Source organism: Aptenodytes forsteri, unplaced genomic scaffold, assembly GCF_000699145.1.
Source record: "Aptenodytes forsteri isolate BGI_AS27 unplaced genomic scaffold, ASM69914v1 Scaffold84, whole genome shotgun sequence".
In the NCBI taxonomy this organism is placed as follows: Eukaryota; Metazoa; Chordata; class Aves; order Sphenisciformes; family Spheniscidae; genus Aptenodytes; species Aptenodytes forsteri.
In genome coordinates, this window is record NW_008795492.1 from 4,226,334 (window position 1) to 4,241,822 (window position 15,489).

The following is a 15,489-nucleotide window of genomic DNA, read 5'->3' on the forward strand; positions in this document are numbered from 1 at the left end:
GGGGGCCTTTGTGAGAGGAGGCTGGGGTTCTCCTGTGCCGGACACCACCAGTTCCAGCCAGTTTCAGCCACTTCGAAGAGCCCCACTGCAGGACACAGCTGAGCCCTTCAGCAACACTTATGGGCACCTCTGGAAAACACATTTAAGAAAGGGAGAGAGATTCCTCTGCAGCCCGTGGAGAGGACCATGGTGGAGCAGATATCCACACTGCAGCATCAGAGCAGGTGGATATACCCTGAAGGAACTGCAGTCTGTGGAGGACCCACACTGAAGGAGATTTTTTTTTTCCTGAAGGACTGCAGCCCACAGAGGAGAGGACCCACATTGGGGCAGGGGAAAAGTGTAAGGATGAAGAAGCAGCAGAGACAAACTGTTATGGACTCACCCCAAACCCCTATTTCCCATCTCCCCTGCACCACTCAGCAGGGGTAGAAGGCACAAGAGTCAGGAATGAAGGAGAGAAGTTGAGCCTGGGAAAAGGGGGCGGTGGGGGAAGGTGTTGTTTTAATTTGTCTTTGTTTCTCACTATCTAGATTTATTTTAACTGGCAATAAATTAATTTTCACCAAGTTGGGTCTGTTTTGCCCATGACTGTAATTGGTAAGTGATCTCCCTGTCTTCACCTCAACCACAAGATTTTTTTCATCTTAGATTCTCCCTCCATCCTGTTGAGGAGAGGGAGTGAGAGAGCGGCTGGGTGGACATTTGGCAGCCAGCCAAGGCCAACCCACCACAAGTTACTTATTTTCTGTAAGCCACATTTGAGAAAACATTCTTCAAGAGAATTCTAACAAAAATAGGAAGAGATTTTAAACACTTGAAATCTCTCATGGATTTACTGCTCCTTATACAGAAGTAACGCCTAGGGCTAAAAATTTTATTTCTGTCATTGTTTACAACACAAAAAAAAGGCAAAAAGCTGCAGAGATCTCCAATAAGAAAAAAAGATTAAGTAAAATTTTAGATCATCATTTCAGATAAGACACAAAAAAAGTAATGCCAAAAAGAAACACATTCCATATTAGTGTCAATGATAAAATCCCACAAACCTTCTAATAGTATGGCTCTGTTCCATGAAATACATCGCAGTTGCAACAAAAGCACGACTGCTAACTTGACCTCCAGTACAAACCCTATGAGACTTCTAACAGCCTTTTTGTGACGTATGTTAGTGTGGTATAGGAAGGGCAGGAAAGGACAGGAATCCTGCAACAAAACACTTCCTTCTCTATCACAAATATGGAGTTCCCACCTTAGAAGAAGTGCTGCCTTGGGCACTACATAGAGACTGGGCTGCAGACTTGCTTCTAATTCTACATTATGTAAAGGATTTTTTCTTACAGCATTTTGCATATATACCTTATAGAAACGACGGAGGAGATGAACACTTTCTTCCCTTGCACCCTAGAAAAGATAAAATAACTGTGTTTCAGGGAGTAAATACACCATTTACTCAAAAGTCACATTTAAGAAAACCCCAAAATTCATACAGAAGAGACTGTCTATTAATACCCTCACACTCATAGACTTCAGCCCAGAATTTGATAGAATATAGTTCTTGCACTTATGAAAATACAGCTTATGTGAGCTTGTTTCAAAAGCACTTTTCTTTACATTTTTGAGATAGATGACGTACAAATTTCAGAGAGAAAATTAAACATGACCCTGCTTGAGAAGTTAAGAGTTTAAATAGCAAGGTAACAGCAAAGCTGAGAACAGAACATGGGGTATTGATTCTTCGTGTTCACTGCACAGAGCCACCAATGGAAAGATGTTCTAGAAGCTCAAATTTCACATTTATGCTTATTGCAATCAAAAATGAAACGAATTTATTCAACTATGCTACAAGACTCAAAGATAAGTAATGCTGTGACTCCTAATTTGAAAGAAAATACTTACCTCAAGGCAAGCAAGGTGAACATCTTTTATGATGCTGCCATTTTTAGAAAACACAAGCTGCTTCAGCAACAGGCAGCCAAGTTCTAAAGTTGCCAAACGGATTTTTCCATCTATGAAAAGAAAATTTCAATATACAAAATAGTAGCAGTTTAAGTATTGCTCTTCTCATTACCCAATGTTCTTAAAATGTTTCTACTCTTCTCTGCAATTGTCATAAACTTTGCTCCTCTATCATACACACCCTATCTGGCAAGGATGAGTGCTGATGGCTATAAAAAAAACCTGGAAGAGTAATTTAAAGTAGAAGAAAATTTAAAGCAGAACCATGCAATAAGAAGGCAATAAAGATTAATACTATTAGAAAACAAGCCAAAACCAATGCCTTTATCAATCTAAAACTACAAAAGAATCACGTTTGGCATGGATAAAGTTACAAGATGAAAGGAAGTTTTGTATATAGCATACTAATAAGGCATAGCTTTTCCTTAAAAAAAGGATTCAGATACAGCCTGGATGCAAGAATCTAGAGAAGTCAGACTGAAAGAATGCATTGAGATTTTAAGCTTACAGTTTCAGACGGATGTAAAAAAGAAAAGATATTAGAAATGTACAGTCTGAGCTCAGTGATCAATACTAAGACAATATACCCAAGAGACAGTTTGACCCCAACTCCCATCTACTATTTTACAAGTTAGCACTATGCTGCCAGAAACTAAAGATACAAAGGTCAGTACCCCCAAAAAGAAGAGAAAAGGAGATGTTCTACACAGCATTTAGCAAGCTTAATAAAACCCCACTATTTCCACCCCTCCCCAGAAGTGCTTCCGTTTAAATAAATGCATTTCCTCATCTTGCACTCTTTCCTTCTCCAGTATGTACAAACTCTTTATATATAAACGTGCTTTTAATCTGTGACAGGCACATCAGCATAACAAGTTAATACTCTATAGATCAGTCTTGCGAGTCAAATAAGCGTTAGATTTTATTCTGCAGACAATCAGGAATTTGATAGTGCGTCAGTTTCAGGGGAAAACCAGTTCTACTCATTTGAAGTTTTAAGAGGGGAAGTGCAGGGAGAAAAGCTGTGGCTTGAACAAAAATCATGTTTCTGTGGAATAGGTCACTGAGCCTTATATCCCTCATTTCACAAAAAAAGTTGAAGTCAGGAAGAAAACCCACATTTTCTGCAAAACAGTTCAGAACTGAAAATACAATCTGCGATTAAAAAAAAAATCATGGGAAAGTTTGCTATTGCCTCTAGAGACAAATGACTCCTATAAGCAAAGGGTACCATATAGTTTTCAAGACTACTTCTCCACTGGAATTACTTTTACAATCAAAAGTGCCACAGATCATATTTTTAGGACAAAATCCTACATTAAGCTGAAATCACTATACATCATCATTTTTGTTTATTCAAAAACACAGGAAGTAGGAATTAAGACAACAGATCCTGTATAGTTCTGAGTATAAAAACAACTATTCAGCAGAAATCCATAGTTTCTGGTTCCTCAACAAGCAAGGAAAACCTGATAGTTGTCTTTCACAGACCGTATCTACTTATTGTTCATCGAAGAGCATGCTAAACAGACGCTTTCCCCTCAAAGACAAGAGGCTAGGTAGCTTTTTTTTTAAAAAAAAAATCTTCAGAAATTTCAGCTTGGCAAGAAAACAAATATTGGAAAAGTGATACCTGGTTGTGCAGCATAATTCATTATCCTGATGAGCCCTTCTGCAAGCACATGATTATATGAATTTCTCTCTTCAGCATGTTGAGCTGGAAGTTGAATTCTCTCCAGCTTGACTGGGTCAATTCCTTTTGTGGGGGATGAAGGAAGAAAGCTAAGTTAGAAAACAGGAGTATGCCTCGAGGTAAGTATTTAATAGACTGTAGCAGTTTTCTCAGAACAGTGCAATTAGCAATACAAAACTGGGCAAGTTAGTTTTGAATTTCTATTACAAGAAAAAGGAGGAACAACAGAAAGACTAAACGCATTTATGTATCACTGAAAAATCTCAGCCTTAAATGGAGCCTACTGGGTGAAGACACTCAAATCCCAAAGCGGTTGGTGACATCCAAACCATTTTGCAGCATCTAGAATTCTCAGACTATTTGTTTGCATCTACATCTGAAGAGCATAAAGGCTAAAGGGGAAAAGATAAAAGTTTGATTTTAAATTCCGCTTTGGTAGTAAGTGATCAGTTCATATATGTTTTAAAAAAATAGGAATTTTATTTTGTAACTAGTAGCCTCTTATTTAGTACCCTCCCCAACACAAGTCTCGGATTCTCACTGACTTGTTGTGTAAGGAAACTCAACCCATCTTTCTTCAACTATTCCTCTAAAATAGCAAAGTTATTTCTCAGAACAGACTGGTTACTGTAAGACTTCTAAGAACAAAACACAGTTATGGATTGCTGAGGATCTTCCTGTCCTTGTTCTAAAGAACAGTAATAAACAACCCCATAAAACAGAAGATGACTATATTGTGGTTTATAGTTTCTTCCAACCCTGAACTTGTAGTTAACTCTACATAATGCCATTTGTGATATCTTATTTATTTCTTCACTAAGCATATGTATTTGGAACAATTAATAAAGGTCTGTTTGAAGATTAATGACAATGATACAAATGTTCTCTGTCTTGATGAGACTGAAGAAAGGGGTGGGGGGAGGAAGGAAGCAGGGCAATCAGAGTATTAGTGTTCACAACAATCTAACAGTTTAGTAAAGAGCTACAGTTTTCCTTCTGGAAAGGAAAGCTGCTTATGAGTAACACAGAGAATATCTATATGCAAATTAAGTTCTCACAGAAGAACATGGTCATTAACCAGCAGAAAACATGGGGGAGGAATGAGGCAGGACCAGGCAGGTGTTCAAAGTGGCCAAATTGAAATCACAGTGAAAGAATTCATATTCAGCATCTTTCATTTGGTTGCCTGTCTGCGAAGGATGCAGAATTCTGCGTTCTTGAGATACAGTACATGCTCTAACAATATATATGAATGGCTCCTTCTGGGATTAAAAAAAAAAATATCTCAGATACAATTTGCAACAAATTTGTTTAGCTGCATACATGTACCTCTTCGGATTCTTTCTTCCTGTTCACACAGATATTTCTTGCTCGTGAAAAACAAGCACAATTTCTTTAAACTCATTCAAGAACATGGTGCAAAATGCAGACTTGGTATCCAAATGGAAGGAGTCATGATCAAAAGCCTCAATAGGGTGTCTACATTTAGCAACAGAGACTGAGAAGGCTGCTCCCTTAGAGGCAAGGCCTGAAACCAAAGTTCTTGGATAAGCTAGGGCAATTCAGATTTTTCTGAATGTGTTCTGTTGTAGACTTCTCCACAGTATCAGAATGAGGGGGGAAGGTGAAATTCAAACTGACCAGCTAGAGAATCAGAAGCATATCTGAAACAGCCAATATACTGAAATAGAAAACTGCAACTCATTTTCCTGTGGTGTAGAGAAGACAAGCTTGTGTTGCATTCAGTCACAAGAAACCATCCTAAAATTCCCAATTCATTACCTGTTTGTTTGAACTGATTCAAGTGCTCCCTAGAGCATTTACCATCTCTGTCAGATAGACAGTAAATAGACAATCAGATCCTAGACACACAACTCCTAGAGATTTATTACTTCCTGAAACTGGGGAAACAACATGGCCTCTCCATGTTTGGAGAGAGACCTTCATGCCCTTTTGTAAAAGAAAAGGATTATTGACCCATACCTTGAGAAAGTCTGTAAGCAGACATCTCTCTTGCATTATACTGAATTCAGATATAAACACTGGCTCCAGCTCAATCCTGAGGCACCTTCCATGACTGATATTGAATTTGATGTAGAAAGGAGCAGCTGTACAGCTCCTGAGCTTTCAAAGAACATTCTGCTCTTGCATCAAACAGGGGCACTGAATCAGCAGCTTGTAAAATCCCTGCTCTTCAAGACACAGAGGCACTGATTCTGTGGCCCCCAAGGCTGAAAGCAGCCTATTAAAGGGCACAAGAGGAGTGGGTTGGTGAAAGACACTGAAGACCAAAACTGGATCTCATCTGTCTAGCACGTAAGATCTAGGGTCAAGGATAGGGGGAGAAAGGAAAATAGCTTCCAAAGAGCAACAGGCCAATATAAATTGTTGTCAAGGAAAGCCAATGAGTATAGCATAAGAGTTTTTCATTTAGAGAGGGCTGATGTGACCACCAAAGAATGTAGATTTTGACCCCCTAAATGCATAAAAGGTATCTCCAGTTTTAGGGCCAGGATACTTTTAGTCTCTTAAAAGGTAGATATTTCACTGCCTGTTGTATTTCTCTTGGTAACTCTGGATATCGGGTGAAAAATAAACTGCACAGAGATTGCTGAAACTAAGCCGCAAGAGGCTGCATCTGCTGCGTACCTCACTGTTTACAGCAATGCTATAGATGTAAGCAAATCATCTTTGAAACAAGAGAGGATGTCAGACTTTTTCTGGGAACAGGATATTGAAGAGTGACTAATTACACTGAAAGCAAATACAGTGGGCTGAAGGACTATGGTCTTAAATAGAAGAATTCTTAAGAAATACAACCCTAGAGTGCAGGCTTACTCCTTTACAATGATATTGAAAGACTTCTGGGGACTCTCTGAAGCTACAACAGTTACAACTAATGATTCTGGCTATTCACAGCTTCAACTAATGAATTTTAAGAGGAGAGAATCCACCTCTGACATCAGGGTTTTCTAGTACAGTGATGCTCAAAAGTCCCTTGGACTTCTGGAAGAAGTATACTGGTTGCAGGGGCGGGTGGGAAATCAGAGATGCAAGTCAGAGAGGGCTAGAGCATGGCAAGGCTGTGGTGCTATCTTTGGTGGTATTAGTTGCATCATCTCTTGTCGTAAGAGACTGAAAACCCTGAAATTGTCTGCAAATTATAATCTCGGAGAAGCATTCCTTCATTCCTGGGAAAAGATAAAGCCATCAAGAGGATGGAGGAGAACAGGAGGGGCTCAGCTTAGCTGGTTCCCTCAAGACTCTCATTTCCACTCTACTTTTCCATTAGAGGTAGCTTGAAGCTAGAACAGAATCCTTACTTTTAAGCATGCCATCACACCTGATGCTCTTTTGCTCAGTTTACTGTAGCAGTTGATTCACTTAAATCACTAGTATGTTATAGGAACTATCCTCATAGGCAGAAAATAACTTAAATTCAGCTCTTGATTCCTGAAACACACGATTATTCACATGTATGAGATGTTTATATTATTGCTCCATAAGGAATCTATTTAAAATGCACACAAAGATAAACAGCAAAAAAGCTAACCATAATCATCCCTTAGAAAAGGTTACATATTCTCATACTGTCCGAATTATAATGAAGTACACATTTAGCATAGTTTTGCTAGTTTATAAAATAGTCCAGGCTCTTTGGGAGACTTGCAAGATGTATTATGGCATAGAACACTGACAACTTAAACAAGCTTTCAATCAATTACGGCACGATGGATGAGAAGGCTGTTGAGGAATTGCACAGTATAAAAAGAGTTACTGAAGCACTGTCAAAGCTGGATAGAAATAGGCAACGCATGACTTCCATAATCACATCTGATTCTCAGGCCTTGTGAATTATCTATAAGCTTAAACTATACAAAGATTTCATTTTAACATATGGGGACAAGTTTTACAACATTTTATATTTGGCTTACATGAGCTAACACAGTACATGCAAAGTGGGAAAGAATTGGATCCCATATATATGTGTAGATTGAATATAGTGGGCTTCAACTGAAATTAAGAGATTAAAAATGAAACACAATAATCCTATTCCAATTCCAAGAAACCTATGGAAGAAAAGTTACCTGATCTTCACAAAGCTTTCTACCAAACTATTCTTAAAAAGGTGATCCTTAGCAACTGTTTTTACTTAGAGCATACTTATTTTTCCCTCCCCCATATAAAGAATTTCTCACCGTTTAAGACATGCATAAACATGTTACAAACAGATCATGCCTGTCTAAAACCATGTGTCTCATTTAGTTTCCTCTGGAAAAAGCAAAAATTGCTTACCTTTGTTGTGTGACATTGCATATAGAAGACAGAGCACAAAGAGGGCATAGTAATCATCTTCAGCACAAAACAGTGCATTAACAATCCAGTGCATTATAGACCATAATCAAGAAAAGCCTGTGGAAAGGAATAGTTTTATAACGGTTAAGAAGAAAAAGACCATATCTACAGAAAAATGAGTAACTATCTTGTTCTACATGTAGCTAATGAAGAGGCAAATTTACAGTAATGCACATTTTCAGGCATTAAACAAAACTTAACCTGTTAAAGAGTACTCAGATTATGGCCATGCCTTGTATTTACATTCTGGTATTAATTCTAATGTTTTAATGGGATTTGTTACATAATACTTTCCCAAGAATTGGTTTGTCACACATTTACTGGGTTGTGTGTAGCACATTTAGTATGTATGCAGAAGCGTTGTACAGCTTGTTTTAAGTGTATACATAAGTAAGTTCAAGGAGCTGCTATCACTGTTGCATAAAAAAAAAAGACTACCTTAAAACTCATGTACTAAAAGTTTTTACTGTTACAATAAAGCAGTTTTCAAAGTTTGGAGGAAGCTATGTTATTCTAAAACAATCGGTCAAAAACTTTACTGTTGAACAGTTATAAGAAAGGAAAACAAACAAGGAAGGAACATTTGAATGGAAAAAAGAAAGTTTTGGACTACAGATGAGCTTTGTTTTCCTGGGTTTAAGCATGTGTGACCTACGACATATACACAAGAAGCTACCAACAGTGCCAAGTTCACCCTTCACCTGTACCCTGAGCAGACCAGAAAAGTCAATTTAATCCAGAAGCCGATTAGACGGATCAGATATGGCTGACATTCAGCTGATACTAGCACAAGCGTGATGGCAAGGCAACTTGGCTTCTTGTCTTAAGCTGGCTTGCATCTAATCAGTTCAGAGCACAAGTAGAAATTAAATCCATTTTCACAGGTGGCCCAGACAGACACCCACCCCCCCCACCCAAAAAAAAAAAAAAATCAGGGAAGTGTCAGAGTCACCAGAAGAAGAGAGTTTAGAACCTTGATTTAGAAGAGGTAATTCCTACCTCTCAAAGTATTTTTAACAGTGAAAGGAAAAAAAATCCTTACATTACCTAAATTACATCCAAATAAAATACATTGAAATAACATCCAAAGTCATAAAACCAAATACATTTTCCTATCTTCAGACCTAGCAGACAAGAAGCATCCACTACAAACTCATTGCTGTGGTTAGCTATGGGTCAGAAGGGCTATCAAAGATCAGAACACAACATACCTCTATACCTATTCCAGACCTGTGGCGCCCTCATGGTCACACTTAATGTATCCCAGTAAGCCACTCAACCGAAGTCATAACAATGTATTGAACACTTCCCATCAGCTCCACGCACATTTCAACAACATGCTCTCTTTTACTAAAACAAGGTTATGACAAGAATAACAGAACACGCTGTTCCTCTGCTCAGTTCAGGACATTCCAGTCATATGTTTGTGCATTTCTGAAGCTGGATTACAAGCATCCTCTATGATAACTTAAATGCCACTGAGTTATGATCCATCTTTGTCCAAGTTCAGCACTGCTGTATGTACCTAAGCCAAATTTCCCACATGATGTTCCTATTGTAGATCTCAAAAGAACATCACTATTCAAGCAAAAATAGCCTAAAGAATTAGCAATGTTGAAAATAAACCAAGAGTGCCTTCAGTCTTCCTAAGCATTAAACAAGCCCTACAAGCCTCATGACATCCTGAAACAGGGTGCTTTACACATAGCAAAGGGAGTTGAGCTTCAAGGTCTAAAGAAGAAAGAGGACCAAGATATCCAAGTTCAAGATTATTAAAATACTTAAATGCTAGATAACACTACGTCTGTTGTCAGACCAACAATAGGTGGTAATTACCCTAAAAACTGACCTATGATGTAAAAGTAATATTTATTTTAATTTTATTAAAACCAATGTTTTAGGAGGTCAAAACTGCAGAAATATCAGTAGCTGTTCCATTAACACCAATATTACATGGTATTAAATGACTTCTGTAATCTCTAATGCATTTTTCATTGTTTTTCCCCCACATACTACTTAGATTTGTGAAATTACATAACTTCAAAAAATATGATTACAGCAGTGAAAGAAATAATTTTCATTCCAGATGCTTCTTCACAGCACCTATCTATCTGCATTATCAAAGTCTCAATGGCAATAATCTGAAGCCAAAACAACTTCTAGGAATCCCACTCATCAACAGGTCCTCATATAGACTAAATACAGGATAGACCCAGAAAAACTTCAGCTGTAAGAAAGCAGCAACAGAAGGCACAACATAGCATGAAGGTTTCACATTCTGGAAAAAATTTTGCTATTTAAAATATCATAAAAGGAAGTTAATTTAAAACAAGCCTTTAGGCTTAAACTTTCCAGTAGTGAGGCACATCAAAATGAAATTACACCCCAAAAAATTAAACTTTCTCTTGTATGTTCTTCACAGTAGTAAAAGGGCCAGGGGGAATTGAAAACTTGACTTACCTTTTACAGCTACAGATTTTTAACTGCAAACTGTACTGTTTTCCATTTTAATTTTCAACAAATATTGGACAATTTTTAAAAAACACTTTTAACATTAAAGGCTATATGGCAAGTATTTTCAAATGTATTTCTTAACTCTGTAAGCATTTTCCTCCTTCACTAGCCTTTTACTAGTGACTTGATAGAAGAAACAGATCAAATGCCATACAAGTATTCTTCAAATTACTTATTCTTGTGGAGTGTGTCCACAATTGAAGACTGCAACACATTAGGAATCACTATTATCACAATCATTAATGATTATTCCAATTATGGAAGTTTCTCCCACTTCAAGCATGGAATAAAAGATCACTGCATTTTCCACTACCACATGGCACCTTATCCACAAGGCTCAGTGATTCCAATCAGTGTAAGAAAGAAGCTATACACACCTGAGCAAATTTCTTGAGAGATTTAGCTACTGTTTCAAATACTACATTTGGCATATGGAATAACACAAAATTTTAAGCTACAGCAGCTTATCCACCTATATTTCCAAAAATTCATGTACAAAACTAAGGCCAAAATGCCCTACACAATGTCTATCCTTATTTTAAAAATATTTTTAGCTCTGCAAATTCTTTGATGCTGTTTATTTTTAGAAAAGATGCAGTATACTGTCAGATCATATCTGCAGATCAAGGGTCCTGAAATGCAGACATTTGCCAAATGCATTGGCATCTCACATGTAAGTATGTTGCACATTTCAAGACCTGAGCATCCTAGTTGCTCTAGTATTCAATGCAGTCATTGCCAATTTCTTTCTAAAAGCCATTTGGCACATATTTTAGTCAAAATATCAATAATCTAGAACAATGTATTTTAAAGCCAGTTCAAGTCGAGGTTGGATTTCACTTTTACAATGAAATTAAATGTTATCTTTATTAATGAATGTAATCTAAGCTACATAAAAGTTATAATGGAGACAGAATGAAATTCTGGAAATACCAGGCAGCATTTCCCAAGTTTAAAAATAAATTTGAAATCCTATTAAACATGTGCATTTCCCAGGAGACACATTTGCAATTACTTTTGTGTCAGGGATGGCACGTTCGGTTTCTTTTCTTTAGCATTCTAATAACAAGAACGCAAAATTCTTACTGAGATAATGTCTTATGGGTATTTAATATATCCAAGTTTAAATTTTGAAGGCAGGGCAATTTCTGCTCCCAGAAACACTTAAAAACTGCATTTCCAAGAAAAGTTTTCAATAACCCTAAGATATACTAACAGATCTTGGTTGTTCGTCCGTACATAGGTTAGCAGGGTTTGTTCGTTACTACTACTACTACTACTACTACAATTCTGCAAAATTCAGCCCTGAACTGAGGAAATTTCCTTGTTTTTTCCCTATGGGTGTATGCAAAATTGACAGATGTGACCATAAATATCATTAAGAAAACTTCTTCTGGCTTAATTTAGAGGCTTAGAAAATTCTGGAATGAAAACATTTATATTCTGGTTTTATTGGGTTAATATTCTGTAATTTAACTTTACCAACTTAAGGCATCACAATTGCCATAAAGGAAAGCACAAACTTTACAAAGGAACAGGACCATTTCCCAAACTGATCAGTAGAGAGGCCATATCCCATTTTTCTGTTGCCTCACTTATTTGTGATCCACAAGAACTTCAGTAATTTTAATTGGAGGCAGATTTGAAACATCCCTTAAGAGAAGTGAGAGTTAACGGGAGGGCAAGTAAGGAAGCAATCCAGCAAAATATATTACAGTTCCTTTATACCTGTTCCAGTTTGTTATCTCACTCCCAGAGGCAGCTGCACTCTTTTCTTCATCTGTTGTGTTCTGTTCTGTCACAGTAGAGATAGACAATTCTGACAGTTTACATCTCTCCATTATTACCATCTCTATTTCTAAAACAAAAACAAAAAACCCACCAAAATTTGATATTTTTAACAAACAGTTATCACAAGCTCCTTCGTATTTTCCGTTTTGCATTAAAAGTGACTGATGCAACTATATATAAGAGGTATAACCATAACCTCAGAAAGGTTAATGAATGAATAGATGTAGGCAAGTTTTCCTCCCAATAAAGAAATTTGCTTACATTTCTTTAGGGAATTTAACTGCTATAAGAAAATTACACATATACATATGTAAAGAAAATACACAGATTATTTTGGCAAATAAACAAGCAACAGTAATCCCCCTCCCCTCCAAACCACAGGACGAAAACACATAGAACCTCTTTCTGGAAAAAAAATTTCTTTGTGAAAATGCTGGTGAATTTGGGGCATGGGTGGACATCAAGTTTCATAGAGGGTGTAAATAGGTCTCTGCAATTACAGCAAACAGGATACCCGGTCCCGAGTGCTTCTTAACTATTGGCTTTAAGTAGAAGTATTAGGACCCAATCTAGCTTTTGCTTAAGAATTTGGACAAAGATGACTACTAAATGCACCAGTTTAAACAGTAGGTCATGTCATATTTTCTTCAAATCATGGTAGACAATACATCAGTTATTTGACACCATTTAAGGAAAGCCTTCTCAAACAGACTGTTTACCTAAACCAAAATGCAACTATGTTTGGAGAGGCTGTCAAAGCGTAAAGGTCTTGTTTTCAATTGCTTGCATGCAATTCCGCCACATTTTTCCTCAATTTATGGCTAAAGTAAAGACTAGTTTCTGATGTACATCCTTCTAATAGTTACTAACTAGAAAAATAAATAGTTACGATATGCTCTAAGACCACTCATCCTATAAAACCAATTCTTCTTAAGGTTAGCATTATGTCAAAGATCCTGAAAACGTGCAATTAATAAACTTCAGAAGTTAAAGACGTTTTCTTCAGTTCTGAACTATTTAATATCATCTTCTACCATGTACTGTCACTTTTAGCACACTTGTTGAATTTTATCATTGAAACATGCATAAAATACTCCCAGCCATCTTACAAAGGTAAAGTGGCTACACCATTTGCCTTACCACAGAAGGAAAAGTTACAAAGTTGTGAAGCCTACTTATAAAGTGCTCCATAATCATGTACACCTAGGTGCAAGGCTTGCATTTGTGATAAGGGCTGAAGACTACAGGAAGATATGAAAACACTTTCATAGTTTCTAATCAGATTAGAAGTAAATGTTCTGACAGAATGATTTAACATGAGGAAAAAAAAATACAGCCAGAGACTGAAACAAATTTAATAGTCCCATGTTTACCTAGTGCAACAAGAGAACAAGTCACGTAACAGATCACAACTAGGTCCATGCAGTAAATAAAAGTATCCAAATTGTAAGCATCATTTTTATTTGCTGGTATACTCACCTTCGTTTTCACTGCTTGTTCTGATGCCCTTTGAACTCGCTTCTGTACCTTTAGTTTTATCTAGATCATCTTGGTTATCTTCAGATCCTCTCTCCTCTTCATCTTCTTCCCCAACATTTTTATAGTTGGGTCTTTTCTGCACCCTCTTTTTCCCCTTCTGTTTGTTAATTTCAAGAGACCTCTCGAGTGTTTCTGTTGGTTTTATGAAACATCTGATACTTGACTTTGCCTGTAAATTTGAAGAGTTTACACTGAGTTACAACAAGACATTTTTAACTCTAACTGATAAAGAAACTTCAGTCCATATAAAAGAGGGTTTTCTAAAAACCTAATGTAAATTAGCACACCACTTACAAATCTCAAACCCATTTTAAAAATACAAGAAAGCAGATCTCAAGTTATATTAAATCATCAGTAGAACAATTATCTCCAAAGTAGCATATCCTAAAGATCAAAGTATGCCATCTTGAGACACAAAGATATAGAACTACCTATTTTATCAATAGAAGTTTATTAATATTTTTTCCCTTCTTTGAACTTTCTTAACAGGTGAGACAGCTAGTACATATAAAATTAAGATACCTTTTGCAAAAAGGATAAAGGCAGCAAAATCCAAAGTGTGTGTTGACAGCAATGTATTAATATGAAATACACTCTTTAAATGTCTTCAGCAGTAGCAAGGACAAAAACCAATGCTCTATGCCGCGAGCTCTTTTTGAATCTTAAGGTTCCCTCAACAGCATACTAGTCCTTGTATCAACTAGGAATAAATGGCACTGACATCAACCCTTTTTGGGCCTCCAGACATTGACTTACCAAGTCCAGAACACCAACACCATTTCATTTGTTAGACTTTAATATACTTGTGTTCTACCCAAAGATATCAGAAGTTTATCTTTCAAGTCAAAACACTGTTTTTGGACAAGAAGGCAAGCAGTATTAAATCAATACCTGATTTTCCTGATCATTAATTTACAGGGCAAGAAAATAAATTTAGATGACAAATTTCTCCCAGAGGAAATAAGTATTTCCAAGAGCCTGCGCCATCCTAACAACAGAGAACAATGTATTCTTACAGAAAGACACAAGACACTACAAGAAGTTCTGTGACTAGCAGGACTAACAAAACTTGGTTTCCTACAATTTTGCAGATTGTTTCTGAGCTGTGCTGCTTTGAGCTCCCTTCTCACTTGTTAGGCCTGCCAGCCGGATTACCAGAGTAATGCTCTCTCTCACCCAGAGCTATAAACACTGATCAGCCAAACCTCTCTGTTACTGAGAATTGAACCACATGGTTTGGGGGCTTCCTGCCAGCGCAGGTTTATGCTGAACAAGACTGCTACAGAACCTTCATTACCTTTCAGACCTCAATATTTCAATCACATTTAGTTGACGCTAGCTAAAGGGTTAAAAATTTAAGGGCAAGCAAGAGAAAAGAAGTAAGACTAGAGTAAATACAAAACTGATTCCATTCCTTGCCTTAAGTGACTCAAGTACAATAAGCATTGAAGATGAGTGCATCAAAGAGACCTCAGAGAAAAAAGTTTGGAAAAATCCCTCGTTTCACTTAGTTTTTATGTATACATGTTCCTTATTAAGAGATTAGGAAAAGATCTGGGAAGAAGCCTTCTACAAGTCAAAAGGCCAAAGTGTTTCTCTGAATCTTCTGACTTTTTAAAAAGGTTTATAGATATTGT

General features: G+C 37.0%; 1 protein-coding gene across 1 annotated transcript in view; it reads right to left on the reverse strand.

The window, feature by feature from the left end:
* Window positions 1–15,489, reverse strand: part of CLEC16A (C-type lectin domain family 16 member A) — a 79,056-nt gene that overhangs the window by 48,636 nt on the left and 14,931 nt on the right. Inside the window, 7 exon segments of the mRNA XM_019472675.1 lie at window positions 1,360–1,404; window positions 1,900–2,009; window positions 3,593–3,715; window positions 7,949–8,015; window positions 8,017–8,065; window positions 12,251–12,380; window positions 13,793–14,021. Coding sequence (XP_019328220.1) covers window positions 1,360–1,404; window positions 1,900–2,009; window positions 3,593–3,715; window positions 7,949–8,015; window positions 8,017–8,065; window positions 12,251–12,380; window positions 13,793–14,021 — 753 coding nt within the window.